This window comes from Stenella coeruleoalba (assembly GCF_951394435.1).
Source record: "Stenella coeruleoalba genome assembly, chromosome: 9".
NCBI classification, from domain to species: Eukaryota; Metazoa; Chordata; class Mammalia; order Artiodactyla; family Delphinidae; genus Stenella; species Stenella coeruleoalba.
This window is the reverse complement of record NC_137155.1, coordinates 90651094-90678575: the sequence shown is the minus strand read 5'-3', so window position 1 is coordinate 90678575 and position 27482 is coordinate 90651094. Positions and strand designations below refer to the sequence as shown.

Sequence of the window (27482 nt, the reverse complement as noted above, 5' to 3'; positions counted from 1 at the left end):
CTTTAAGTTTATTCACTAAATTTAATAAACTTTTGCTGATGCCAATTACTATAGCTTAACAAACTCTGCACGAGGCTGAGCTAATGTCATGTCTGAAGTGACCTTTTATGTTTTTTCTAAAATAAATTTATTTTATTTTTGGCAGCATTGGGTCTTCATCGAGGTGCGCGGGCTTCTCTTGTTGCGGAGCACAGGCTCTAGGCGCACGGGCTCAGTAGTTGTGGCTCACGGGCTCTAGAGCTCAGTCTCAGTAGTTGTGGCGCACGGGCTTAGTTGCTCCGCGGCATGTGGGATCTTCCCAGACCAGGGCTCGAACCCCTGTCCCCTGCATTGGCAGGCGGATTCTTAACCACTGCGCCACCAGGGAAGCCCTCTTTTATGTTTTTTGAACAATCTCTTTTATTTATTTATTTTTGGCTGTGTCAGGTTTTAGTTGCAGCACGCGGGATCTTTCGCTGTGGATCTTGGGCTCTTCGTTGCAGTACGCAGTGTGGCGTGCGATCTTCAGAGTGCGCGGGCTCATTAGTTGCGTTGCAGGCTTAGTTGCCCCACGGCATGTAGGATCCTAGTTCCCTGACTAGCATTGGAAGGTGGATTCTTAACCACTGGACCACAAGGGAAATCCCTTTAAGCAATCTCTTGTTGCTAGTTCATACTATATAGCACAGGAATCAGCATTTCTTGACATACTTTGAAGTCTGAGACGTTACTCTGTCAGTGTAAGGATGGATAAGTAGATGCCATGGTACATTCTTCTGGCTCTGGTACCAAAGGACTATGGACAAACTCATGTTCCCCTAATTAATTAATTAGCTTAATTGTTGATGGGGGCAGGGATGGGTGAGGTGAGGAAAGAGACTGGCTTTGAACTTGGTTCTTGTACCTCCAAGTATTAATTGAGCCCCACAACCTGCCAAGCATTGCACTAGACACCCAGGAATAAAGGGGTGAAAACAAGAAGGTCTCTGCCCTTGAAGAACTTACAAACATATGAAGATTTACTCCACATGGACAGTGCAGTGACCAAGGTATCCCAGGGGCTGTGCACAGAGGAAGGGCAACACACCCAGGTTGGGGAGGTCAGGGATGGATGAGTGGAGAAGTGATGCACACAACTACAGGGGCTCAAGAGCAGAGATCTCTCCTAAGAAGGGTATCCCTCTAGGGATCTGAGTGAGGAAAGAGTTTTCCAGAAAAGCAGGGAGGTTAAGACATATCCATAGAGTGGGTTTGGCTTTCCTTATGCATGTGATTGATCCGCACTCATGACCAGAGGGAAGAACGAGGAACTGAGCTAGGGTATCATCATCATTCTCCTTCTGAACTTGAGCCAGAGTCCATGAGTTTTAGAACCCAGTCAGATGTGAGTTGCAGTTAGTAAAATGCCAGAGAAGGAGGGTGATTCTTTCACCAACTGCTGCCACGATTCTCCTGTGGATTTTTGGCACGTCTTAGGAGAGCTGCCCGTGGGTTTGGGGCTATATTAGGAAATGGCCATGGAGGGTGTGGGCAGAGGATTGAGCCAGTTGATCTGTGACAGTTTGTGTGTGTGGCGGGGAGGGGATTGGGGGAAGGAGGTAAGGGAAAATGCAACAGAGAGGTGAGGCCTGGAAACCTGCTTCAGGAACATTCTTACTTGCCATTAAGGCCACCAGACTGTGCAAGACGGACAGACGTCTCCAGTCCAATCCATCCAAGACAAGGATCTTGGTTTTAAACCTTGTATCTTCGGTCATGGGCACTTTGTGGATCTCTCTCTTTCCATTGGCTTCCCTTTTTTTTTTTTTTTTTTTGCGGTGCGCGGGCCTCTCACTGTTGTGGCCTCTCCCGTTGCGAAGCACAGGCTCCAGACGCGCAGGCTCAGCCGCCATGGCTCACGGACCCAGCCGCTCCGCGGCATGTGGGATCTTCCCGGACCGGGGCACGAACCCGTGTGCCCTGCATCGGCAGGCGGACTCTCAACCACTGCGCCACCAGGGAAGCCCCATGGCTTCCCTTTTGATAGGCAGGAGGTCGTTCTTAGGGATTGAGGTAAATCGAGGTAGTTATTTGGTTTGTATCATGGCAGGTCTAAACTCTTTGCTTGCTACAATCTGACCATACTTGCTCTTTTCCCAAATTTCTCTAAATAGCTCTTTCTCCAGTTAAGCAAGTGGCCCCATCCTGTGCCCACATTCTGTTCATTTCTACCTTCTTGCCTTTGCAATTTCTACCTTGCCTTTCTTTGCCTTGTCTCCCTACCTTTCTTTTCTCTGCAATACCCTCTCTCCTTTTCTTCCTCTTTCCTTTCGCAAACTTTACCATTGTTCTGATTGTTCAAGACCCAGCTTAAGCCCCATGTAGTCCATGAAAACTTCCCTACCTACTCTAGGCCACGCTGATCTTTTCCTTTTTTTTTTTTTCAATTTTCCAAAAAAAAAAAAAATCCCAAATTTATACTCCAAATCCTGCCAGGTAACACTGAGACTTAGGGTGTTGAAGAGGGAGAAATCACTTTAAAGACCACCTAAGCCCTTCATCTTGCCCCATCATCATCTGTCCTTTCCTCTCTTCTCTTGGAGGAAGACTTTTTTATTTTTATTTTTTGCGGTACGCGGGCCTCTCACCGTTGTGGCCTCTCCCGTTACGAAGCACAGGCTCCGGACGCGCAGGCTCAGCGGCCATGGCTCACGGACCCAGCCGCTCCGCGGCATGTGGGATCTTCCTGGATCAGGGCACGAACCCGTGTCCCCTGCAGCGGCAGGCGGACTCTCAACCACTGCGCCACCAGGGAAGCCCGAGGAAGACTTTTTTATTGAAAGCACAAATATAACAACATCAAAGGACAGAATGCTCATAATCTCATCATCTTAATACAGCAATTTTAAGTTTTATACAATTCCTTTCAAGTCATACTCATTGCTTTGTCAATTCATAAACCATTTTATATTTAGTTTTTCTCCATTTAACCCAAACACATCTTATGTTTCCTCACAGTTATTGTAACAGAAGCATAACGTTGCCTCTTGTTACTGTAATGTAATTAATTGCATCAAGCCACTCTCCTGATACTGGGCCGCGGGTTACTGGCTCTACCTTTTCTAAAGAATTACATGTTTCTCTTAATTCCATCTCCTCTGACCTCTGAGAATTTACTCTGTCAATTATCTTTCCCTTGCATTTTTTAAAATAGATTTTATTTATTTATTTACTTATTTATTTTTGGCTGTGTTGGGTCTTCGTTGCTGCGCTCAGGCTTTCTCTAGGTGCGGCGAGCCGGGGCTACTCTTCGTTGTGGTGCGCAGGCTTCTCACTGCGGTGGCTTCTCTTGTTGCGGAGCACAGGCTCTAGGTGCATGGGCTTCAGTAGTTGTATTTCACGGGCTCTAGAGCTCAGGCTCAGGAGTTGTGGTGCATGTGCTTAGTTGCTCCGCGGCATGTGGGATCTTCCCTGACCGGGGCTCGAACCCGTGTCCCCTGCATTGGCAGGCGGATTTTTAACCACCGCGCCACCAGGGAAGCCCCTCCCTTGCATTTTATTCTCTCGCTGTCTTCAGACACCTTCTGTTGTACCTACGGGGATGTTCAGGCTTATCTATCCTAAAACATATCTCAACCCTGCCAGATAACCTTTCTCTGTAGCCTCCATTATTTCCCAACCAGCTCATTCTTTTACTCTTGTTATTACCCTTCTCCATCCCCCATTTCAACAGAAAATTTCTTTTTAATGACCATGTCATCGAGTCCAAAGAGATCTTCTCAGTCCTATTGTCCCTGACATTGACCATGGCCTTCTGAAACGGCCCTCTAGGCCCTTGGTGACATCACATTTCAGTCGTTCTCCTCAGCTTTCTCTCAGAGTCTTTCCCTGCCTTTTTCATTGCCTCCTCTTCCGTTTTTTCAACATGAAGGTCTTTATCAAGGGCCTGTCTTCAGCCCTCTTCTCTGCTTTCCTCTCTTCCCAGGCATACTCATTCACTGTCACATCTTTAGCTAATAATTCTGTGCAAATGATTTCCATATCTGTACTTTTAGCCCTACCTGCCTTATCTCCCAAGCCTGAGGCTCACCTCCACCACCCACCACTCGTGCTAACATCACTCCCTGGGTGTTGGCCCAGCTCCCCGCAGCGCATTCAACACCCAACCTTTTTCGTCCTCCACCCCAGCCTCTCCACTGGCTTCCTTTGATCTACCCTTGAACATATGGCCTCAAAACCTCTGAATCATCTTTTATTCTTTTCTCTCCTCATATTTCATGAGCTGATTTAACATCCAGAATGTGTCTCATCCATTTTCTGATTTCCCCTCAAACTCACAAAGTTTTTAGTTAAAAAAAGTTTAAATACAAAAGCAGTATGCTTGTGTTAAAAATGCAAATGATGTAATATTATTATAGTCAGATGCATTCAGATATAGAGTAACAAATGAATGTTCCTCTCCATGAAAGTGAACATTTCTGTTCAAATATTTACTCCTCAACCCCTCTCCCAATTCTATTTCTTTTCCCACTGGGAAAGTGGATTTCCAATCAATACTTTTTTTTTCATGAATGGAATTACACTATACTGTAATCTTGCTTTCTCCCCTCCCTCATGTGATGGATAGATCTTACAGGGAACAGAATAGAAAGTCCAAAAATAGACCCACATGTACATTGTAATAAATTTTGAAAAAGTATAAAATTGATTCAATGGAGAAATGATAGTCTTTTCAACAAATAGTGCTATAATAACTGGACACCTTATGCAAAAAGTTAACTTCAAACTTTATCTAGCAAAATATATAAAAGTTGACTCAGATGAGTTGTAGAGCTAAAACATTACATTTCTAGAAGGAAACATAGGAGAAAATATTTGTGACCTTGGGTTAGATAAAAATTTTCTTAGGACATAAAAAGCATAAGCCAAAAAAAATTACAAATTGGACTCCATCAAAGTTAAAAACTTATGCTTTTCAAAAGATACTATTAAGAGAATAAAAAGATGGGCTTCCCTGGTGGCGCAGTGGTTGAGAATCTGCCTGCCAATGAAGGGGACATAGGTTGGAGCCCTGGTCCGGGAGGATCCCACATGCCGCGAAGCAAGTAAGCCCGTGCACCACAACTACTGAGCCTGCATGCTGCAACTACTGAAGCCCACGCGCCTAGAACCCGTGCTCTGCAACAAGAGAAGCCATCGTAGGGGCTTCCCTGGTGGCGCAGTGGTTGAGAGTCCGCCTGCCGATGCAGGGGACACGGGTTCGTGCCCTGGTCCGAGAAGATCCCACATGCCGCGGAGCGGCTGGGCCCGTGAGCCATGGCCGTTGAGCCTGCGCGTCCGGAGCCTGTGCTCCGCAACGGTAGAGGCCACAGCAGTGAGAGGCCCGCGTACCGCAAAAAAAAAAAAAAAAAAAAAAAAAAAGAGAAGACATCGCAGTGAGAAGCCCACGCTTCACAACGAAAAGTACCCCCGCTCGCCACAACTAGAGAAAGCCCACACGCAGCAGCGAAGACCCAACACAGCCAAAAATAAATAAATAAAATAATAATTTTTAAAAAATCTTAAAAAAAAAGAGAGAATAAAAAGACAAGCTATGGGGACTTCCCTGGCAATCCAGTGGTTAAGACTGTGTGCTTCCACTGCAGGGGACACAGGTTCGATCCCTGGTTGGGGAAATAAGATACTGCCTGCTGCACGGTGTGGCCAAAAAAAAAAAAAAAAAAAAAAGACAAGCTATGGACTAAGAGAAAATATTTGCAAAAATACTTATCTGAAAAAGAGTTTATATCCAGGATATGTAAAGATACTTACAACTTGATAATAAGAAAACAATGCAATTATAAAATTAGTAAAAGATTCAAACAGGCACTTCAAGAAAGAAATATTAATGGAAAGTAAGCACATAAAATGTTGCTCAACATCATTAGTCATCAGGAAAATGCAAATTATAGACCACAACAAGGTATCACTGCATGGCTACTAGAATGATTCAAATTAAAATGACTGATAAAACCAAGAGCTAACAAAGACGTGGAACAACCAGAACTCTCATACGTTGCTGGTGAGAATGTAAAATATTATATCCACTTCGGAAGACAGTTTGGCAGTTTTATATAAAGTTAAACATACATTTGCCACATGACGTAGCAATTCGAATCCTAGGTTTTTACTTAAGAGAAATGAAAATGGGCTCACACAAAGACCTGGAAGCAAATGTTTATAGCAGCTGTATTCATAACAGCCAAAACAAAACAGAATTGAAGACAACCCAAATGTCCCTCAGTTGGTGAGTGGATAAACAAATGGTGGTATAGCCACTCAGTGGGATACTAGTTAGCAATAGAAAGGGACAAATTACTGATGTATGCAACAACTTGGATGAATCACAAGACATTATGCTAAGTAAAGGAAACTAGACACAAAAGGCTACGTACTGTGTTATCCCATTTATATGAAATTCTGGGAAAGGCAAAGCTATAGAAACAGAAATCAGATTGGTGGTTGCCAGGGATTGGGGTAGGGGCAGGGGATAGACTGTAGGCTGGCACAAGGGAACTTTTTAGGGCAATAGGAAAGTTCCATATCTTGAATGTAGTGACAGTTACTCATGTCAAAACCCATTGAGCTGTACGTACACTTTAAAAAAAGGTAAATTTTATCTGATTGAATTATTTGGCTGAATTTACCTGTCTGAATTAAGCCTGGCTAAAAAGAAAAGAAAAGAAAGAAGGAAGGAAGGAAGGGAAAGAAAAGCAAACGCAAAAGCAAAAAAAAAAAAAAAATATATATATATATATACATATTGAAGTGGAATTTTCTGCACCAGATGGTGAGCTGATTTTAAATTCTGATAGATAAGGCTAAATCATCCTCCCAAATGGCTATACCAATTTACACCTCCACCACTAGAATCTGAGAGTGCCTATTTCCCCATACTCTGGCACAAATGGATATAATCAATTTTTTAAAATGTCTATTTGATGGTGAAAAACCTTATGATTCTTGATACTTCAGTCATGCACTGCTAAGATCTTATCCTAATTGGGTCTCTCCACTTGTAGTCTTTTCTCTCTCCAAATCATCTTATATATTGTTAATAGAGTAATCCTTCTTGTGCTTAGTTCTAATATCTCCAAAAATTATTAATGATACCCCATTGCCTACAAAGTTAAATCTAGACCCTTTAGCCAGATGTTTGAGTCCTTATTCTATCGCAGCTTCCCTTTTCTCTCTTCTCTACTTCACCTAAGTGTCTGTCTTATTTTTCTAGATCAGGATCTTAGTTCCCTGACCAGGGATTGTACCTGCGACCCCTGCATTGGAAGGCAGAGTCTTTACCACTGGACTACTGGGGAAGTCCCCTGAGCTCCATGTTTTTAGATTTCATAAATAAGTGAGATCATACGGTATTTGTCTTTGACATATTTCACTTAACATAATGCCCCTAAGGTCCATCCACGTTGTTGCAAATGACAGGATTCTCTTCTTTTTCATAGCTGAATAATATTCCTCTGTGTGTGTGTGTGTGTGTGTGTGTGTGTGTGTGTACTACATTTATCCATTCACCTGTTGATGAGTGCTTAGGTAGTTTCCCAGTCTTGGCTATTGTGAGGAATGCTACACTGAGCGTGGGAGTACAGATATCTCTTCACAATAGTGATTTTCTTTGGATATTCACCAAAGAGTTGTGGTGCACGGACTTAGTTGCTCCGCGGCATATGGGATCTTCCCGGACCAGGGCTCGAACCCGTGTCCCCTGCATTGGCAGGCAGATTCTTAACCACTGAGCCAACCAGGGAAGCCCCTCAGCCATATTCTGAGGGAGGGCTATTTCTGATTCTCCAACAATCTTACCACCAGGCAAGAAGCCTAGTTGGGCTGACGCTGCAAGGCTGGGCCCAGCAGGGCAAGCGGACTGGAGAGCAACGTGCATCCTTTTGTTAATGTGGATGATTCACATTTTCCACTGTCCACTATAGCTTCCTGGCAATACCATAGTGTCCCCAATTCACACCTTTCATAACCTGATTGGTGCAAGCATTCCAATGGGATGGCGATATCCAAAACTGCCAATTCCATGTTCCTAGGCCTTTAACCCCCCCCGGGCGTCCTCGGAGCTCGATGCCCGGCGCATAGCAGGTACTCGACAAATGTTAACTCCCTCCGTTGCTTTCCTGATCCCAGCCACCCACCCTGAACTCTACCCCGCCAAATGCTGATCCTTTGACACTCTCTTCACCTCCCAAGCGCGTTGCTTTCCCTAAAAGGGCCTAAACGTGTGTGGGTCTCTCCAGCTCTGCTTCAATTCGATTCTGCAGGCGCCTTCTGCAGGCCTACTATGTGCGCGGTTTGCGGGTTTCCCAAACTCAGAGCATCCTGCATGTTCCTTTCCCAATGACCTGGACAGGAGGCAAGACCTCTAGACGGGAGGCAGGATGGGTAGAGCTGTGTGCGCCTTTTCTCGCCTCCTCTACTGCACGTCGAGCTCCTGGGAAGGGAACCCGACCTTTCCCTCGCTTTGTCCCCGAAGGCTGTCCTACCAACGCAGGCGCCCCACTCACACCTGCTGCCCCGCACAGACTCAAGCCAGAGGAGGAGCGAGAAGCCCGTCACGTTCGCGCCGGCCAGGTTTTCCGGCTCTGACCCCTCCTCGTGGGCCTCCCTCCCGGCGGGCGCCCCCGGGGGCGGGACGCGCCGGGCCATCAGGGCGACGGACCGGGTGTTCCGTGCGGGTCGGGGCGGCGCCGGCCGCCGGCCGGGCCCAGGCCTCCAGCGTCCCGCGCGTCCCCACCCAGGAGGCGGATCCCGGGGGCGGGCCGGGCTTCGACCCCGCGCCGCGCAGCCCCCGTGCGCCCGCGCCCCGCGCCTGCCGCTTGCAGCCCCGCAGGCAGGAGCCCGGCCGGCCGGGAGGTGGTGCTCGCCTGCCCGCGCCCGGGCCCGCGCGTTGCCGGGCAGCGGCTTGGAGGCTCCGAAGGGGGCGGAGCGGGGAGGCCGGCGTGCGGCTGGCTGCCCCCGTCCGTCCGCGGTTCCGGCCCCCGGCCAGCCCCCGCCTCGCCGGCCTCCCTCCGCGCCGGTGCGGGGCACCCCGTCCCAGCAGTCGCCGCCGCAGCGGCCGCCCCTCCCGGGCCTGAGAGCGCTGAGCCGCGAGGCCGGGCCGGGTCGCCGACCGGGACAGCCAGAGGCGCGGCGCCGACGCCGAGGCGCGGCCATGGAGGGGAAGACCCGCGCCGGGGTCGCGCTGGTCCCGGGGCCGAGCGACCGCGGGCCTTCCGCCCGCCGCGCCCGCCGCCGCCGCCGCCGCCGCCGCTCGGGGCTGCTGCTCCCCGGCCTCTGGCTGCTGCTGCTGGCCCGGCCGGCCTCGTGCGCCCCAGGTAAGCACCGCGGAGACCCTCCGGCGCGACCCTGCCTTCCTTCATTGCTGCTATTTTCAAAATCCGGCTTTCCCCGCCCATCCTCTTTTATTCTCCACCGCTCCCTCGCCCTCCTTTCTTGAGATGCTTTTCCATTCTTGTTGGGCCCAGCAAATAAAGACACGCAGAAAATAATACGAAAAAGCAAGCGGGTTCTGGCCAATCTTGCTGAAGGTCTGCAAAGCTATTCTGTTATCCAGGGAGCCTGTGGCGGGTCTGGTGGCTTCATCTCAGAATGTGCCTTTATTTTCCCTGCAAAACGCAGGCACTGGAATTGTATTTGTGCATGGCTATATGAATATGGTTACATCAAATTTTTGGAAATACTTTATTGTCGGGGCGAAGGGGTACATTCGGTGTGTTTGCTTGAAGACAGTATTGCATTACTCTGGGTGGCCCTGCTTCCCCCCGATGCAGGCAGCTGGCGGTGTCCCCCAGTGCACCAGGACACAAAGAACATTCAAAGAGTATCTCTTGGAAAGCGCCCTGGCCATGGATCTTTCCAGGGAAATAGCTATTGCTGTTACTTCTGCAAAGGCATTAATCCAACAGAATGTGAAAATATTGTGATTCTTAAGTGTCAGGGCATGAAAGGAGTAAGGGTTGTTTTTATAATAGATGCAGTTTACTGACTGTTAGCGTGGAATTAGGAGGCATGATTTATGAAGAAGCATGTGGGCGGGTTTTGTTGTTGAGGAAATGATTTAATTCATATTGCTTCTCTGAAATGTTTATTTGTCCACCCCGAGCCTACACAGAGGATGGTCTGGAAACCATCTCTGAGATGACATGCTGCAAGCCAGTGATTGCCCCAGCACACACACACTTGACCACTTTGGGGGCAGGAAAGGTGGAGTGAGCAGTGCGCAGAGCTGCTGCACACTGAACAAAACCAGAAAGCCATGGAAGCCACTCCAAATCCTCCCTTCTCATGGGAGCAGTGCCAGAGGACTGGCAAGTGGCTTTGGAAGGAAATGGAACACATTTGAAGGTGTCCCTGGACCTCACTGTCAGAATTATACCCAGTGCCAGATAGAGGATGGGACAAAAAAGCATAGGAAGGGACTTAAGGGATCATAGAATGGAACTGCTCCTCTGACTGAAGAGGAAACTGACAGAGAAGTGACTTGCTCAAGGTCACAGGCTAGTTGGTGCAGACTCATCTCTTTTCCATTCTCCTTACGGCTCTTAACCCGTGGACTTCTGCACACCTGAGACCTCCTCATAGATTTCCCATAACTGGGTAGAGCCCTGCTCAGGGAGTCACACCAGAGCTGGGGGGACAAAATGGGTCTCTTTCATGCAGTACACAGAGAGTGTAAACAGCTTTGTCTGACCTAGCTCCTCAGCTCCCAGTCCTGCCTCTGAGCGTTCTAGCCTGTGTGTCCAGAGGAGCGGAGACCCAGAGCTTTCCACGGGAAGAGGTAATCATGAAGAGGGCTCTTGGCGTTAGTCAACAAAGCAAGCCCATCTGATACTCATGGATTCATCTGCTGGGGGACGTGGCAAGCTAATTGTTCCCATTTACGGAGTGCTTGCTGTACGCCAGGTGCTGCATTTTACTTACATGATCCGATCACACTCATTTTACAGATGAGAAAACTAAGGCTTCAGGAGTTTAGGTTAGTTTGACTCCAGACTCTACGCATGTAACCTCTCTTCAGCTTCGCCATGTGAACATGGCCATCTGGATTTGCTGCAGATGTTGTGGATAATATAAGTAATTCTCTTGATAAATTTAGAATAAATGGAGCTGTTTGTACTGTTCCTCCATAACTTTCTCGTCGGTGCAAGTCTGTTCCTGTTCCCCCTTAAACCCCAAATACAAATATTCAACCTGGTGACTTGAAATTATATTTCCGCTCTAGAGCTGACAGCACGGAAGCAGAGACTTCTTCATGGGTTGGTGTATTGGGCTCCCCTGGTTGAGGCACGCAAAAAATAATAACCATAAAGCTGCTTCTAGTCTGGGTCATAGGATAGGAACTGAGAAGGGGAGGGACACAGCGCCGGTCCCCAAGGATCCAGGTGGAGACCCAGAGCAGCGCATAAGCAGGTGCCGACCCCTGCACGGACTGTCCCCGGATAGGAGAGGCAGTGAGTGAAAGGGCTCCTTAAGGAAGACCTCTTAAAGGTGGCCCCGATCCACTTGAAGGCTGAGAGGAGTGATATTGGTGGAGGGTGGCTTCCTGATGTAGGATAGCTGGGCATGGTGAGTGGCAGGTGATCCTGAAGAGATGCTGCATTTCAGTCCACGTCTTGTCTCTGTGCCACCAGGACCCTCTGGCTCCTCTTCCTGAGTGTTGTATTTTCACCATTGGAGCGGGGCTGGGGAGGCTTTGCCGAACATGCCGTGGTAGTTCTCTTTCTGAAGAGTAAGTGGTATTAGTCAGAAAGTGGCATGTCTTACTCCTGCCTTGGGTCTCCTAGATGAGGCTGTAGTCCCTTCTGTGGCTGTCTGCAAACTCGCGTCTCCTTCCGCAGGTTTGTCTTTCCTTGTTAACTTTTGTTAAATGGAGTCCACCCTCCAGTTGCTCCCCTTATTTCAGTCTTTGTTTAAATTTCTATGTTTTATTGATTTCTTGTCTATTTCTATTTCATTCAGCATTTTGATTGTGCCCTTTTTTGTTTGCTTGTTTAAACATTTATAAGTCTGGTCTTGTGGAAACAAATTGTAATATTTTGGACTTATTTTTGAATGGAGTCCTTTTAGGAGATCCTACATCCACAATATTAAAAGAAAGGGTTGTGCCCATTTCTTCATCTTATTCAGGGATAAGTCTTTCTTAAAATAATAGTTATGAAATTGATAACTTCGGAAATTATTGGAAGGTACAGAAAACAGGTATCCATAATCCCATAACCTATAGCTAACACTGTAAATAATTTTGTCTTTCCTTTGTTAACGTTAATAAAAAGAAAACTGAATTATATGTATTTACTTTTTTCACTCAATATTTAACTTAAGCATCTCCCTATTCATTAAATATTGTTCAAAAACAGTTTCCATCCTAATAATTTACTTAATTATTCTTTTATTATTTCCAGCTTTTTCTGTTGTTATAAATAATGCTATGATGAATAGCTACGTAGGTAAGGCTTTGTCTATATTTCTTTGTGCGTGGGCTCCGCTGGGTGCCTAATACGTGTCTCAGTAGGTGGTTGTTGAATGAATCAACTTTTTATGTAAAGCTGTAATGCTGAAATTAACGCAAGCAGTTTATGCAGTTCACTGTTTCACTTCATCATAACCAGCATGGAATATTATTTTTAAAACTCCTGTTGCTTTAATTTTTTATTACTTTTGAGTTGAATTTTTTAATGTAAATTTATTTCTTTATTTATCATTTTTGGCTGTGTTGGGTCTTTGTTGCTGCACGCGGGCTTTCTCTAGTTGTGGCGAGCAGGGGCTTCCCTTTGTTGCTGTGTGCGGGCTTTTCATTGTGGTGGCTTCTCTTGTGGAGCACGGGCTTTCTCGGCTTTCGGTGCATGGGCTTCAGTAGCTGTGGCACGTGGGCTCACTAGTTGTGGCACGCGGACTCTAGAGTGCAGGCTCAGTAGTTGTGGTGCAGGGGCTTAGCTGCTCTGCGGCATGTGAGATCTTCCTGGATCAGGGCTCGAAACCGTGTCCCCTGCATTGCCAGACAGATTTTTAACCACTGCTCCACGAGGGAAGTCCCTTGAGTTGAATATTTTCTGTTTATTTTGTATTTGTATTCTGCGAATTTTCTGTTTTTGCTTATTTACCTGTGATATATATATATATATATATATATATACACACGTATATATTTAAAATTTTTCTTTATGTATTAAAGATAACCTTTTTTTCCTCCTTTTTGTTGTGTTCTCCCCTTCCAAATGGATTTTCTTTTAAATTTTCTATAATCTTGAAATTTGATTATTTTGATTAGCAAAATCTGCCATTTTGTTTTTCTTCATTGCGCTTCATGGCATGTTAAATTTTTATCTTAATGCACTATTTTATTATTAGCTTTTTGAGGTGAATATTGTTACACTTTTTGAGTGGTTTAGTACCTATAAACAAAGACTTAGATAAATGTTTCGAAGGTGTGATTCCTCGAGCCTCTTGGGGACGTGTGGGTGCTTGTTAAGAATGTAGATTTCTGGGCTTCCCTGGTGGCGCAGTGGTTGAGAGTCCGCCTGCCGATGCAGGGGCTACGGGTTCGTGCCCCGGTTCGGGAAGATCCCACATGCCGCGGAGTGGCTGGGCTCGTGAGCCATGGCCGCTGGGCCTGCGCGTCCGGAGCCTGTGCTTCGCAACGGGAGAGGCCACAGCAGTGAGAGGCCCGCGAACCACAAAAAAAAAAAAAAAAAAAAAAAGAATGTAGATTTCTGGGCTCACCCTTGGCCTACATTAGAATCTTCGGTGGGAGTAACTGGGAATCTTCCTTTTTAACAAGTTCACCGCTGATTTTTAGGCACCTTCACCTTGGAACCAATGATCCAGATACCATAAACCCCTAATTGAAAGTTAATGGCATTTTGGGGATATACCACTTAATATCTTGCAATTGTCTTTTAACTGTTAGAACAGTTGATTTAAAATCGTGACATTGAAACTGTTTTTGGTTATATCTTGTTTGCTTGGTTGTCTTTGGGTTGAGAATCAAAGGGCATAGAGGATGTCATTTTAAATCCTCACCTCCTGGCCCCTAGGGAACAGCTGCTGCGGTCTTTGTCAGGAAATGCCTCATTTAATCCTGAAAACAAAACCCAGCAGGGTTGTGAAAAGTCACGGGGGACCTGGGAGCCACAGGTTTTTTTTCTCAGTGCCTTGGGTGCTAGAGGCAGCTAATTACTGTAATTATAATTACACTAGGTTGATTTTCCCAGATAGGAAGATGCTGTTCTCACTGATCTAATTTGTTTCCAAGTTGTGACCACCCACCTTTCATCTGCAGCTCACTGTGACATGATTTCTCTCTCATGTGCTTAGGCAGCATGATTTGTTGGAAAGCACATTGAATTGTGAGTTAACATACCTGAACGTGCTCTTCTCAGCCAGTGACTTGCTGTGTGACTGTGGATAGGTCACCGTGTCCTGAGTTATTTCATCAGTGTAATAAGGGGTCGCTGAGATGATCTCTAAGTTCCCTTTAGCTCTTATATTTCAGGTCCACAGGTTGGATACCTTGGAATGCACTTGTTATAGCAACTGTCCTACTTCTGCTGAATGTTTGTGAGTGTCACTGTCTCACTGTCCTGTAGATGTCCTAGCACAGTGACTTACTGAAGGCCATTGTATTCAATACTTCTTTTTTTAAAAAAATCCTCCTCCACTCTTCCCTCTTGCATCCCCACCCCCAGGACACCCACCGTGTCCATTTTCTCCTGATCCCTTGCATCCTAGATCCCCACTCCCACCCCACCTCATAAACCTAGTCCCAAGAGCACAGGCTGTGGAGTCAGACTCGGAGGTCACGAGAACCACGGGAGCCCCTGCAGGTGGTTAGGCAAGAAGGAAGTGACGTGACCAGATTTGCCACCTGTCACTTCATGGTGGCGTGGGGTTGATGGAAATTTTGAAAACATGTATAGACTTGGTCATGTTTATAGGCTTCAAGGAACAATCAGTAAAGATACAGTGGTTGAAAATTTAAGAAAGAGTAGAAGTAACTGAAGGGTAATTCCTGCAAAGTGAAGAAGCTCCCGTGGGCAGGCTGGCGCACCATAGCGAGTGGGGGAGAAATAATGGGGGAAGGAATCGGGGGGGGGGGGACTGCTGGAAGGTTGGGAGTGAAGCCTAAGGTGATGGGAGAAATCTGTAGTGTCGCCAGTGCATATGTGATGCCGTTTGTCCTGTAGCATCTGACTGGCCGTGTGTGGCCAGGGAACGTGGGCGGTTGGCTTGAGTCAGGTTTGGGAATCTTGGGCAGACGCGGTGAAGGGCCGAGGGCAGTGGAGGGATCTGTGGTGGGGATGCCGCCGTGTGGAGTCTGGGCTGGATGAGGAAGGAGGGGGAAGCAGTGGATGGAGCAGTGGGAGAAGAGCGGGGATGTAGGACATGCGGGCGGGAGCGGGGACTAGGACGTGGCGGGTGCAGAGTATTCAAAACGTTGGTGCTGAAAAGGGCCAACAAGAGGGGGAAGTGAAAGGATTTGAAGCCTGAGACTTGCCCTCCTCAGATCGAGGCTCAGCCGCAGAGAGGCTGCTTTTCAACTCCAGTTTGTGCTTCGTGGTAACCGGCCGGCAACTGCCGGAGGGCCGAGTCCTGCTTTGGGGGGTGCTGTGTCTGTTCACGGGGGTGAAATAAGGCAGGACGTTAAGGGAGGGTGAAGGGGGAGCGGCAAGTAGGAGTCCCTGGGGCCGGTGAGGAAGGGGAGGAATCGGCCAGTACGGGGTGGGCTGGAGGAGGAGACAGATGTGGCTGGAAGGGGCGGCAGTGAGCGCCGGAGCGAAGGCTCCCGGGGGTTTGGAGGGTATGAGACCCAGGGAAGAGTGGAGGAATTTACTTTATTTATTTATTTTTAAAATAAATTCATTTATTTTATTTATTTTTGGCTGCATTGGGTCTTCGTTGCTGCGCGCGGGCTTTCTCTAGTTGTGGCGAGAGGGGGCTACTCTTCGTTGTGGTGCGCGGGCTTCTCATTGCGGTGGCTTCTCGCTGCGGAGCGCGGGCTCAGTAGTTGTGGCTCACGGGCTCTAGAACGCATGCGCAGTAGTTGTGGCTCGCAGGCTCTAGAGCGCAGGCTCAGTAGCTGTGGCGCACGAGCTTAGTTGCTCCGCGGCACGTGGGATCTTTCTGGACCAGGGCTCGAACCTGTGTCCCCTGCATTGGCAGGTGGATTCTTAACCACTGCGCCACCAGGGAAGCCCTGGAGGGATTCACTTTAGGCTGGAGGAGAGCAGGAGGAGGCTAGACCTGGGGGCAGAGATGGGCTGAGGGGCTGGTGACTGACCCCCCCGTTCGTGGGGATGGTGGACGAGGCCCTCTTCTGAGAAGAAGGCAGCTGTGAGAGGGGCTCGGGAGCGTGAGGAAGGAGACCACCACTGGTCTCCGGAGGAGATGAAGAGGAGGTGAGTGGACGAATCGCCGGGCGGTGCCCGGCCCGGCTGCAACTGGGAGGCCTGTCTCGGCAGCAGGCCCGGCAGGCGCGCTCTGCTTGCCTTTCCTGCGGCCCTGGTGGCCCAGAGCCTGGGCAGAACGTGAGGGGGTGACAGCCGTCCTGGGCGGTGGGTGGCACGTCTCAGCGGGAGGTCGGGGCTTGGGGGCCTTCTGCTCGTGGTGATGGGCAGGTGTTTGCGGCCCTGTGGAGCCAATGGGAGACTCTCCCCGCTCCTTTCTTTGTTCTCGTGTTGGGGCCTGTGGAAGGAACCCTTCATTACCGTGGTTTTGGGTGCTGGGATTAACTTTGGAGCCAGACAGCCTGAAGGGCTGCTGTAAACGCTGGGGAAATCCTGCTGGGAGCCTTCAAAGGGGGAAGACACACACACAGACACACAGACACACAGACACACAGACACACACAGTCTTCCACAGCCATCTTGTAGGAGAACTTGCACTGAACCCAGGAGATAGGTGTGGACGGGGTGGGGGAGGGGAGGGGAGGCGGCAAGGCCTTTGCACGTGCTGCGTGCTGCGTGCTGCGTGCTGCGTGGAGCAGCCTCAGGAGCGCATTAGGAAGGCACGCACCCAGGTCCCGCCCGGATCTGCTGAATCTACATTTTAAGGGCCTGCCTTGGTGAGTTGTCTGCACACTAAGGTTTGAAAAGCTCTGGCCTAGGCAGTGTTTCCTTGAGGTTGGGTGCGTTTCCAAGACTTTTGGTTGTTGCCTGTTAGTGGGGAGTCTTCAGCTCGTAAACATTCAGGTTTCAAGTTGGTCGGGAAAACTGAGCGAAGGGGCAGCCGCGGGTTCAGAACTGGGCTGGCGTCTGGTGGGACACGTCGCTTAGAGAACTGCTCCTGCTGCTGTTTGCCCTCGGCCTGGGCGTGTTGGGAGGCCTTTCGGCCAGCCCTGCATTGCCCTGCAGCGATCTTGGTGGTGACAGCTGAGGATTACAAAAGCACCTGGAGGCAGCTGAAGCAAACAGGTGTCAAAAGTGAGGTGAACGTGGAAGCAATTCAAGTGCCCGTCAACAGACATGAACACAATGTGGTCCGTCCATACAAGGGAGTTGTTATTCCTTCTTACAAAAGAAGGAAGTTCTCATATAGGCTGCAACATGGATGAGCCTTGACATTAATGCTAGGTGAAGTAAGACAGTCACAAAAAGACAAAAACTGTATGACTCCAGTTATGTGGTATCTAGAGTTGTCAGAATCACAGAGACGGAAAGTAGAGTGGTGCCCGCCAGGGGCTGAGGGGAGGAGGGAAGGGGAGTTAGTGTTCAATGGGAGCGGAGTTTCAGTTTTGCAAGATGAAGAAAGTTCTGGAGATTGGTGGCACGACAATGTAAATGGACTTAACGCCACTGAACACTTAAAAATGGTTAAGACAGTAAATATTATGGGGGTTTTAATTTTATTTTTTAAAAACATTTATTTATATTTTGGCTGCGTTGGGTCTTCGTTGCTGCGCGCGGGCTTTCTCTAGTTGCGGCGAGCGGGGGCTACTCTTCGTTGCGGTGCGCGGGCTTCTCATTGCGGTGGCTTGTTGCGGAGCACGGGCTCTAGGTGCACAGGCTTCAGTAGTTGTGGCTCAAGGGCCCTAGAGCACAGGCTCAGGAGTTGTGGCGCACGGGCTTAGTTGCTCCGCGGCATGTGGGATCTTCCTGGACCAGGGTTCGAACCCGTGTCCTCTGCATAGGCAGGCGGACTCCCAACCACTGTGCCACCAGGGAAGTCCCTTATGTGGGTTTTTTAAAACTACGGTTATTAAAAAACCAAAGTGAGGCAGAGTAGGAACTAGCTGGTTGGGTAGCAGGAATGAACATTCATCAGAGCTGGGAGCCACTGTGGCCTGGGGGCAGGGCAGGAACACAGGACAGGTGCTCGCTGTGGGAACATGCCGGCTGAGGCAGCTGACAGGCTGGGATGGAAAGGCCTCTGCAGGCCATCAGAGGCCAGATCTGATGGGGGCAAGTCGGCAGCTGGTGGCTAGGACAGCAGTCACATTTCCTGCACTTGGCTCTGTGGCACCATCAGGGATCTCCAGGCCTCTCAGCCTCAGGACCACTTCACCTCACGTCACCTCATCCCTCATCCCTCACTTCTAACCTCACCTTTCACCTTACACTTTATCTCTCACCTCACCTTTCACCTTATGCTTTATCTCTCACCTCACCTTACCTGCCCCTCATACATCACTTCTTACCTCACCTCACCTCACCTGTAGTGTTGAGAAAGCCATTTGATGGAGGATGAGATGGGGCTGGGGCTGGGGAAGGGGACTCTAGGAAGGGGCTGGAGTTTTCATCCTGGGCCTGAATAGAGTCTTGAGAGTTTATAAAACCAGATTCTTCTTCCTTGCCCTTGGAATCGGGCTTTTACATATTTGGATGCATTTTCAGACTTACAATAGTTTTATTTTTTTTTCTGATTGTAAAAATGGTATGTGTTCCTTCCACTAATGTGTACTTACTGTTCCCTCTGCCTAGAACATTCTTATCTCAGATGCGATCTCCATGGTTTACTGCACCCCTTCTTTCAGGTCTCTGCTCAAGTCTCACGTCATCAGAGAGGCCTTCTCTAACTCTATTTTCAAGAAACAGCAGCCCCTCCGTAATTCCTTGCACCTGACCCTGATTTGTCTCCACGGCGCTTATCACCATCTTACACGGGTCTGTTTATTCTCCGTCTCCCTCCACTAGACAGTCAGCTCCTCCAGGCCAGACTTGATCTGTTTGGTTCTGAGTTGTTTGTTTACCTGTGCAGCAAATCTTTCTGGAGCAGCCTTCTCTGGGCCGAGACTGTGCTGGGCCCTGGGGATGCAGCAGTGAACAAAGGTCATTACATGGTGATGTAATTACCTTTAGGTGATAAATGCAGTGAAGAGGTGGAGGAGTAAAGGGCTTGGGGGTGAGGGGCTGAAGTGTGAATCTGGGTGGTGCGGGAGGCCACGTGAAGAGGGTGCCTGTGTTAGCTGCTGGGGCCTCCATAATGAAGGGCCACAAACCCGCGACCTAAACACCAGAAGTTTATTGCGGCAGCGTTCTGGTCGCTAGACGTCCCAGCTCAAGGTCTGCAGGGTCGAGCTCCCTCTGAAGGGCAGTGGTGGGGAGGGTCTGTCCAGGCCTCTCTCCTGGATTCTGGCAGGCCTTGGCTTGTGGCAGCGAAACTCCAGTCTTCACGTGGGGTTCTCCCTGTGTGCATGTCGGTGTTCAGATTTCCCCTTTTTATAAGGACAGTCATTGGATTAGAGGCCCACTCTACACCGGTGTGACCTCGTCTTAGCTACCTACATCTGCAGTGACCTTATTTCCAACTAAGGTCACATTCTGGGGTATTCGAGGTTAGGACGTCAACCTATGAATTTGGTGTGTGTGTGTGGACATGGTTCAAGCCATAATGGTAACACTTACTCTTAAGATTTGAAGGAGGCCGGAGGGTGAGCCAGGCAGGTCTTTGGGGGGTGGTGTTCCCTGCAGATGAAGCAGGCAGCGCAAAGGTGGGAGTGTGCCCGTGTCGGGGGATGGGAAGGAGGCCAGTGTGCCCAAAGCAGAGATGGTCGGGGAGGGGAGTGGGAGGAAGTGGGTGCTGGGTGGGAGTATCATAGGTGTCACGGGACTGGTCGTCACCCCAGGTAAGGTGGGAATTAGAACGAGAGGAGTGACGTGACGAGGCTTAACACGTCGGATTTGTTGCACATTTAGTGAATTCCGATGGTACAAAAAGATGTGAGTTAGAAAGTGAAAATCACCCCAGATCCTTCCACTCAGATATAACCACTATGACATTTTGGTGTTTCTCCTTTCAGACTTTTTTTTCACACGTATAAGCGCACACACATACACGTGAAGGAACGGTGCCGTCTTCTACGTGTTGTTTGCTGACTCGCTTTTTGTCACTTCACACTTTATCCTAGAGCCTTTCCCTTGTCAGCAAATATAGATCCACATCATGACTTTACTCAGTGCTGTGGATGTTCTGCACTTTATTTACCCGGTTCTCTGTTGATGGATAATTATATTGCTTTCAACTTGTGCTGTGATAAAAAAACACTGCTGGGCTTCCCTGGTGGCGTGGTGGTTAAGAATCCGCCTGCCAATGCAGGGGACACAGGTTCGAGCCCTGGTCCGGGAAGATCCCACGTGCTGCGGAGCAACTAAGCCCGTGCGCCACAACTACTGAGCCTGCGCTGTAGAGCCCGCGAGCCACCACTACCGAAGCCCGCGCACCTAGAGCCCGTGCTCCGCGATAAGAGAAGCCACCGCAATGAGAAGTCCGCGCGCAACAACGAAGACCCAGCGCAGCCAAAAATAGATAAATAAATTAATTAAATTTAAAAAAACAAACCAAAAAAACCCCACTGCTATGGGCATCTTTGTACATCTAACTTTTTTTTTTTTTTTTTTTTTTTTTGCTCTACGCAGGCCTCTCACTGTTGTGGCCTCTCCCGTTGCGGAGCACAGGCTCCGGACGCGCAGGCTCAGCGGCCATGGCTCATGGGCCTAGCCGCTCCACGGTCCCGGACCGGGGCACGAACCTGTGTCCCCTGCATCAGCAGGCGGACTCTCAACCACTGCGCCACCAGGGAAGCCCTGTACATCTATCTTGGCACGCTTTTCCAATTATTTCCTTAACATAAATTCCTGCAAATAGAACTCTTGGACTAAGCAGCATTCATGTATTAAATTTTGGTATATGTTGCCAAGTTGCTCTCTAGAAAGACTGAAGCAATCAACATTCTCTCTAGCAATGAATCTGAGTGCCAGTTTTGCTTCTACCTTTCCATAATATAGGCTGTTACCAATCTGTATTATCTTTGCCAAACTCACAGGTAAAAAATATCTACTTTAAAAAATCTCTTTTGGGGCTTCCCTGGTGGCGCAGTGGTTGAGAGTCCACCTGCCGATGCAGGGGATAAGGGTTCGTGCCCCAGTCCAGGAAGATCCCACATGCCGTGGAGCGGCCTGGGCCCTGGGCCCCAGGCTTCAGGGAAGCCCTGAAATTTTTAATTTTTAATCTGAAGTAAAACAAAATGGCACCTTCACATAATACCCTAACTTTCAAAAGCCTGCTTCCTTCATTTCTCTTAATCAATATTTGGTGAGCACCTTCTTCTACGTGCCCGGCCTTGGGTGTGCCTTCACAACCAAGACTTCTGACACACGCAAGGGGCTGGCGAGGGGCCACAGGTGGCTCTGACTGAAGCTCTGGATCCACAGAGCTCACTCTACCAAGCGAGCAAAGCCTGTGAGTGGGCATTTCAATGGCAGAGTTCATGGAGTCATTCTCTAACATGGACCCAGAGCGAAGGAAACTCCCAGGGCGAGGACTCCTCCCACTAATTGTGTGACCTTAAGCAAGTTTGTGAACCTCTCTAACCTCTATTTTCCTCATCTGTAAAATGGGGATAACAGTAGTGCCTACCTCATGGAGTTGCTGTATGGATTAAACATGATACATTGCGCCTAGCACAATGTTTGGCACACGGCTAGCGCTCTGTAATTGTTGGGTATTATTATTCCCAGGTCAGCCCTGAGATTTCTGCAAGGGAAACCAGAGAAAGGAACGCAAAGGGGACCTCAATCAAAGGCCTGAGTGCCTACTAACAAGCAAGGAAATGCAAAGGAGATTTTTGGGGTTTTTTTGGTTTTTTGTTTGTTTGTTTTTTGGTACACGGGCCTCTCACTGTTGTGGCCTCTCCCGTTGCGGAGCACAGGCTCCGGACGCTCAGGCTCAGTGGCAATGGCTCACGGGCCCAGCCCCTCCGCGGCATGTGGGATCCTCCCAGACCGGGGCACGAACCCGCGTCCCCCGCATCGGCAGGCGAACTCTCAACCACTGTGCCACCAGGGAAGCCCTCCTTGTGGTTTTGATAATATTTCTACTTTGTTTCAACTGTACTATTTTTCTGTAGCTTGTTCCTGACAGCAGAGTGTGTGGTTGTGATACATCCTCTTTATTAATGAACTGGTGTATACCACCGGTTTAAAAATCAATTTCTCATTAACTTTGAAATTTTGGTGGGAGGAAGTCGATACCTTAAAATAAATACATTCTTTGAATCCCAACCAGTGCACCAAGCTGTCCTACTTCCATTGTTTATATGCCCCTTGAGCCTTTTTAGTTCTTCATAAAACACAGCATCTTAACACCTTGAATTCTTGCCTGGATCTGGTGTTAAAGTGTAACCTAAATAATTTCCAGAAATCTTAGGCCTGAAACTGTTCTTTTTTTTTTTTTTTTTTTAATCACAGTGTATATAGACTTTGACCATTGGCATCCTTCAAGTTCCTCTTCTCCCTCTTCCAATTCAGGGTTCAGCTCCTCATGAGAACAAAACAACATGTAATTGTAGAATATGTATTCGATCACTTACGATAAACTAGTTGTGCTGCAGAAACAACCCTCAAATCTCAGTGGCTTTCAGTTTGTGGCTTCTGGCTTCACCGTGCTGATCTTTCCCTTTATCTCTTTCCTGTACCTTTTGAATCCGGTTCTTGAAATTTTGCTTTCTTGGATCCTATGGTTTCTTCCATATTTGTCTTGGGTCTCCAGTGCCAGAATGCATGTCTGCAGGTAGACCAGATGTATGGAGGTCCCATTCATTCACACATGCATGCATCATTCAGCTAACACTTTTTGAGCACTCACCACCACTTGCTGAGTGCGATGCTGGATGTGGGGATACTAAGATAAACATGGCAGTCAGTCATGGCCCTGAAGGAACTCAGTCCAGTAGGAGAGATAGTCCTATACATAAATAACTGTCCAGCAGTATGCTAAATGTTATAATAGAGGACTGCAGTGGTGATATAAAGTAGTAAATGTAGGATGGAAGAACTGTGTGGTATATTTTGTTTTAAGATGGGATGTACGATGGAGCATTCTTTTAGTGCTGAAGGGGAACATTGTTTCAGTTATCTGTTACTGCATAACAAATTGCATCGAGATTGAATGGCTTAGGTGGGAGGGAGGGAGACGCAAGAGGGAAGAGATATGGGAACATATGTATGTGTATAGCTGATTCACTTTGTTATAAAGCAGAAACTAACACACCATTGTAGAGCAATTATACCCCAATAAAGATGTTAAAAAAAAAGATTGAATGGCTTAAAACAATAATGATATTGTATTTCTAGTGGTTCTGTGGGTCAGGAATTTGGACAGGGCTCAGATGGGTGATTCTTCTGCTCCATGTAGCCTGGCCTGAGGTCCCTGACTTGGCTGAGTGTGGTTGGTACTGGGACTGGGCTGGAAGGTCCACGAGGGTTTCCCTCACATGTCTAGTGTCTTCGTGCTCTTCCACGTACCTTCCCTCTCTCTCACCATGTGACTGTCTTGGGCTTTCTCAAAGAGAAGTGGTCTCAGGGTAGTAGGTTGTCATATTTGGCTTCCAAGAGGGACGAAGCAGAAGCTGCCAGTTCATTTAAGATCTGGGGCTTGAAAGTTCCCCTGCTGCATTCTCTTGGTCAGAGGAAGTCACCGGCCAGCCCAGATTCAAGAGGCGGGAGGGACTAGGATCTACCCATTGGTGGATGGAATAGCATGTGCTTATGAATTGATGGTTGGTCATCTTTGGAGATTATCGACCACAAGCACAAATTGGTTGAAAATAATGGGGAAAAAGATACAATTACCAGGGCAAGTTCTCAGAAGAGACAGAAATAAATGATAAAAGCAATAGGAAATATAATAGCTAACCAACTTTTAATGTGCACTTACCACATGCCAGGCATTCTTCTAGCCACTCGACATGTATTAATTGTATTAACTTATTTCATTCTGGCAACAGCCCTGTCAGCTACAATTATTAATTCCATTTTACAGATGAGGAAACATATACAAGGAGGTGAAGTAGCTCGCCTTAGGTCACACAGCTAGTAACTGGGACAGGAGGGATTCAAACTCCGGAGCATTCTTGGACAGGAAGAATGGTGCCTCTTCCACTGAGACAGATGGGACAGAGGGAGTGATGGGTGCAGGTGTGGGTGGGTGCAGGTGAGGGGTGGGGGGATGATGCCACTGAGGAACTTAATGTCTGGTTGCCTCATTTCTTTTGGACAGTAGGGTGGTCATCACTTCAGTGCGATGGGGCAGGGGCAGGTTGAGCTTTGTGCAAGGGGTGGTTTATAACTGTAAGGTCAGTGGACCATAGCAGAAGGAGTAGAGCCGGAAGCTGTAAAGTGATGGTGAATGGTCGAGGGCCCACGGAGGCGAGGGTCATTTGTGTACAGCAGCATCCTCCCTGAGTCCTGTGGGGATTTCTGCAGCAGGGTTGTCAGGTAGAGAAGCTACATCTTGGGACTGGTTCCGTAGTGGCTCTTTCAGCCCATAAGAGTATAATAGATCTATTTTTTTTAATTTTAATTTTATCTTGCTGTATAGTTGATTTAATAGATCTATTTTCTATCCAGCTGCTGCTATGATTGCTTCAGTCTTACAAGATTTCCCTGGTGGCTCTCAAAAAGCAGCATTTCCATCAGTGATTTGAAAAAAATCCCCCTGCATTGACCCTAGAGATGTTTCTTGCCCTTTAACTGGGTGCCTATTTAAAGTACCCTTCAAGTGCCAAACTTCAAGTCTTGAGACAGCTTTTAGGACAACTTAGAAGTGGATTTCAGCCACCTGCTGTGCCCCCAGAAGAGACTCTGCTCTATTTGGTGGGCTGGGGGGTGTGGGCATTGGCTGTCACCCAGGTCACAGGGAGGGGGAGATGGCTTCCGCTCTTCAGGTCGTGCTGATGGCCTGCATGGGGCCCGTCTGGTTATGAAGGCACTGAGGGAGAGGCTGCATTTTGTGTCCATCCATTCCCTCTAATTGCCCTTGTTGTGTGGGGTCTGTAGTGCTCTTGCAGTTTCCCAGCACTCCGACCAATTACGTTCCTGGAGACTTTGACTGATTTGTAGGAGTATATCTTCCTAATAGTTTGATCGCTTTGGAAGGTCCGGAAGGCACCTCCACCTGTCTTCTTAGTTCTACGTGCCTTAGAAAGCATTTCTTGAGAAAAGCACGTTCCATACGGGAGAAACAGCTCTACCTCCAGGAGGGCTCTAGATAAACTCCCGTGAGGTGCCTGCCACTGCTGCCTGGGCTCCAGCCTGGGTGTCTGGGAGGTTCAGCCTTCTGCTGGGATTGGAAACATTTTAGTGTGTATTTTCTGACACGTCATCTGTACTATTTCCCATGCCACAGAGTTCCAGGGGTTAATTCTGTTTCTCCTGGACCCTAGTAGCCCCCCTCAATTGGTCAGCCTTTGAGCAGTTGAGCCTGGGACATCACTCTAATTCCTGCTTTGATTCACCCGATCTTGGATTAACTTTTGAAGCTTCTGACCAGACCAGATTTTATCCATGTCAGGAAACTGGCAGTCTTTTCTATCTTTGTCCTCTAGTCCTGAGCACTGACCTGATACAACACAGCCATGACATTTGCAAGAGCTGAAAATTATTAGTCCTTGAGTGTTTGAAGACAGATCATGTCTAGCTCAGAGACACAGTTCCCTACACAGTTGCTCTGTGATCATCACTTTGACCCTGCAGTTTAGCTCTTTGGAATTTACTGACTTATAACTCTGACAGTAACATTTACATAATTTTATAAAGAGATTTGTTAATGGATCATCTAATCAAGAAAAAAATGTTTCTAATTTAACGTAAATTTAAATCTTATTTTGTAACCAAACATTCAAGACATATTTCCTGCTGAAATAATTGATAACCAATGTCAACGTTAAAAATGATCATAACAATGATTACATTTTCTGCATTTATAAAATCTGGGTTATAATTGCAGGCTTTTTATGGGAAATAAATACAAAGACTCTTTGCCCTGTACAGTTTGGGCCTCTCGGCCGCACACCTTCATTCCCTTTTCCTATGGTGGGGTCCCTGTTAGGGTCACCTGTATTCCACAGTGCCCAGCACTAGTAAATGAGTGAGTGAATGGATGGATCAGTGGTACTTTTTCTAGTTGTTTATGGTCATGATTTCTGGTAGTCTTTTAGTTTTGATTGTTGGCTAATTGCCAAGAGGGAATACCTTAATATACACCAGGTTTTTATAATACTACTACGGTTGTTTGATTAAAAAATTATGGGTTAGAACTTTTGGCCACAGTGCAAAAACAAATGTGTACTTCTCTAATAGTGTAACTTACGCGCCCACCTGAACAGGAACAGTTTCTGAGCTCTGCCCCATTGTTTGGGTCATATTGGATTGTTGCTGAGTGATCCAGAAGTGTCTGCCGTCCACATCAGTTAAGGGTGACTAGGCAGAAGCCGGTCCTCTCTGGAGCTGGGAGAGGAAGAATAGCTGGTGGGAGAGTAAGGCAGCGAGAAACTGAACGGGGGAGGGAGAAACAGTTTTAAAAATAATCCCAGGCAAAGCCGTCGTCATGAGAAGTGTGTGACAGGTTGTAAAATAGTTCCTGAATCGCAGAACTTTACAGCTGGGAAGTTATGTAAATGTTCATATGTGTGTGAATTTCTACTTCTGTGGCCCTGACAAGATGCCCCAGGACCCACACCTTCAGGATCCAGGCTGTAGAAGTCGGAGACTGTTCCTTTAGGGCACAGCCAACAGGATGGATTTCAGCCTTTATTATTATTCTGTTCAAGATTCCAATTCTGGGGGGAGAGCCTGGGGCTTGGGTTAGGTGCCCATCCCTTGACCATGAGGGAATGAGCATCTTGGGTGACAATGGTACCTCGATCATGGTGGAGGGTGTGTTCCCCAAAGCAAGACTGGGGGAGTGGGTACCATGCAGGCTGAAGCTGCAGATGCCCACTCCTGTGGCCTGCGTGTGCGTCACACGCCCACTCATGCTCGGCACGTCTTTTCACCTGTATACACACACGTACTCACAGGGAAACATGCGTGTACGTACACCCAGAGGAAGACATTCAGGCAAAGATGAGGAAAGACAGAAATATGTATTAACAGGCATTTTCACAAATACAACATACACAAAGACACGCAAGTACACAAAGAAGCCTTGTGCGTACAAGTATACAGGTTAATAGCGGTACATACACCGATACGCCT

At 47.9% G+C, this 27482-nt stretch overlaps 1 protein-coding gene across 1 annotated transcript in view; it reads left to right on the top strand.

Annotated features, from left to right (window-relative positions):
* Positions 1-8698: 8698 nt before the first annotated feature.
* KIAA1549 overlaps positions 8699-27482 on the top strand; it is a 148594-nt gene continuing 129810 nt past the window's right edge. Inside the window, exon 1 of the mRNA XM_079931328.1 lies at positions 8699-9329. Coding sequence (XP_079787454.1) covers positions 9167-9329 — 163 coding nt within the window. The 5' untranslated portion in view covers positions 8699-9166. The remainder of the gene's footprint in view (positions 9330-27482) is intronic.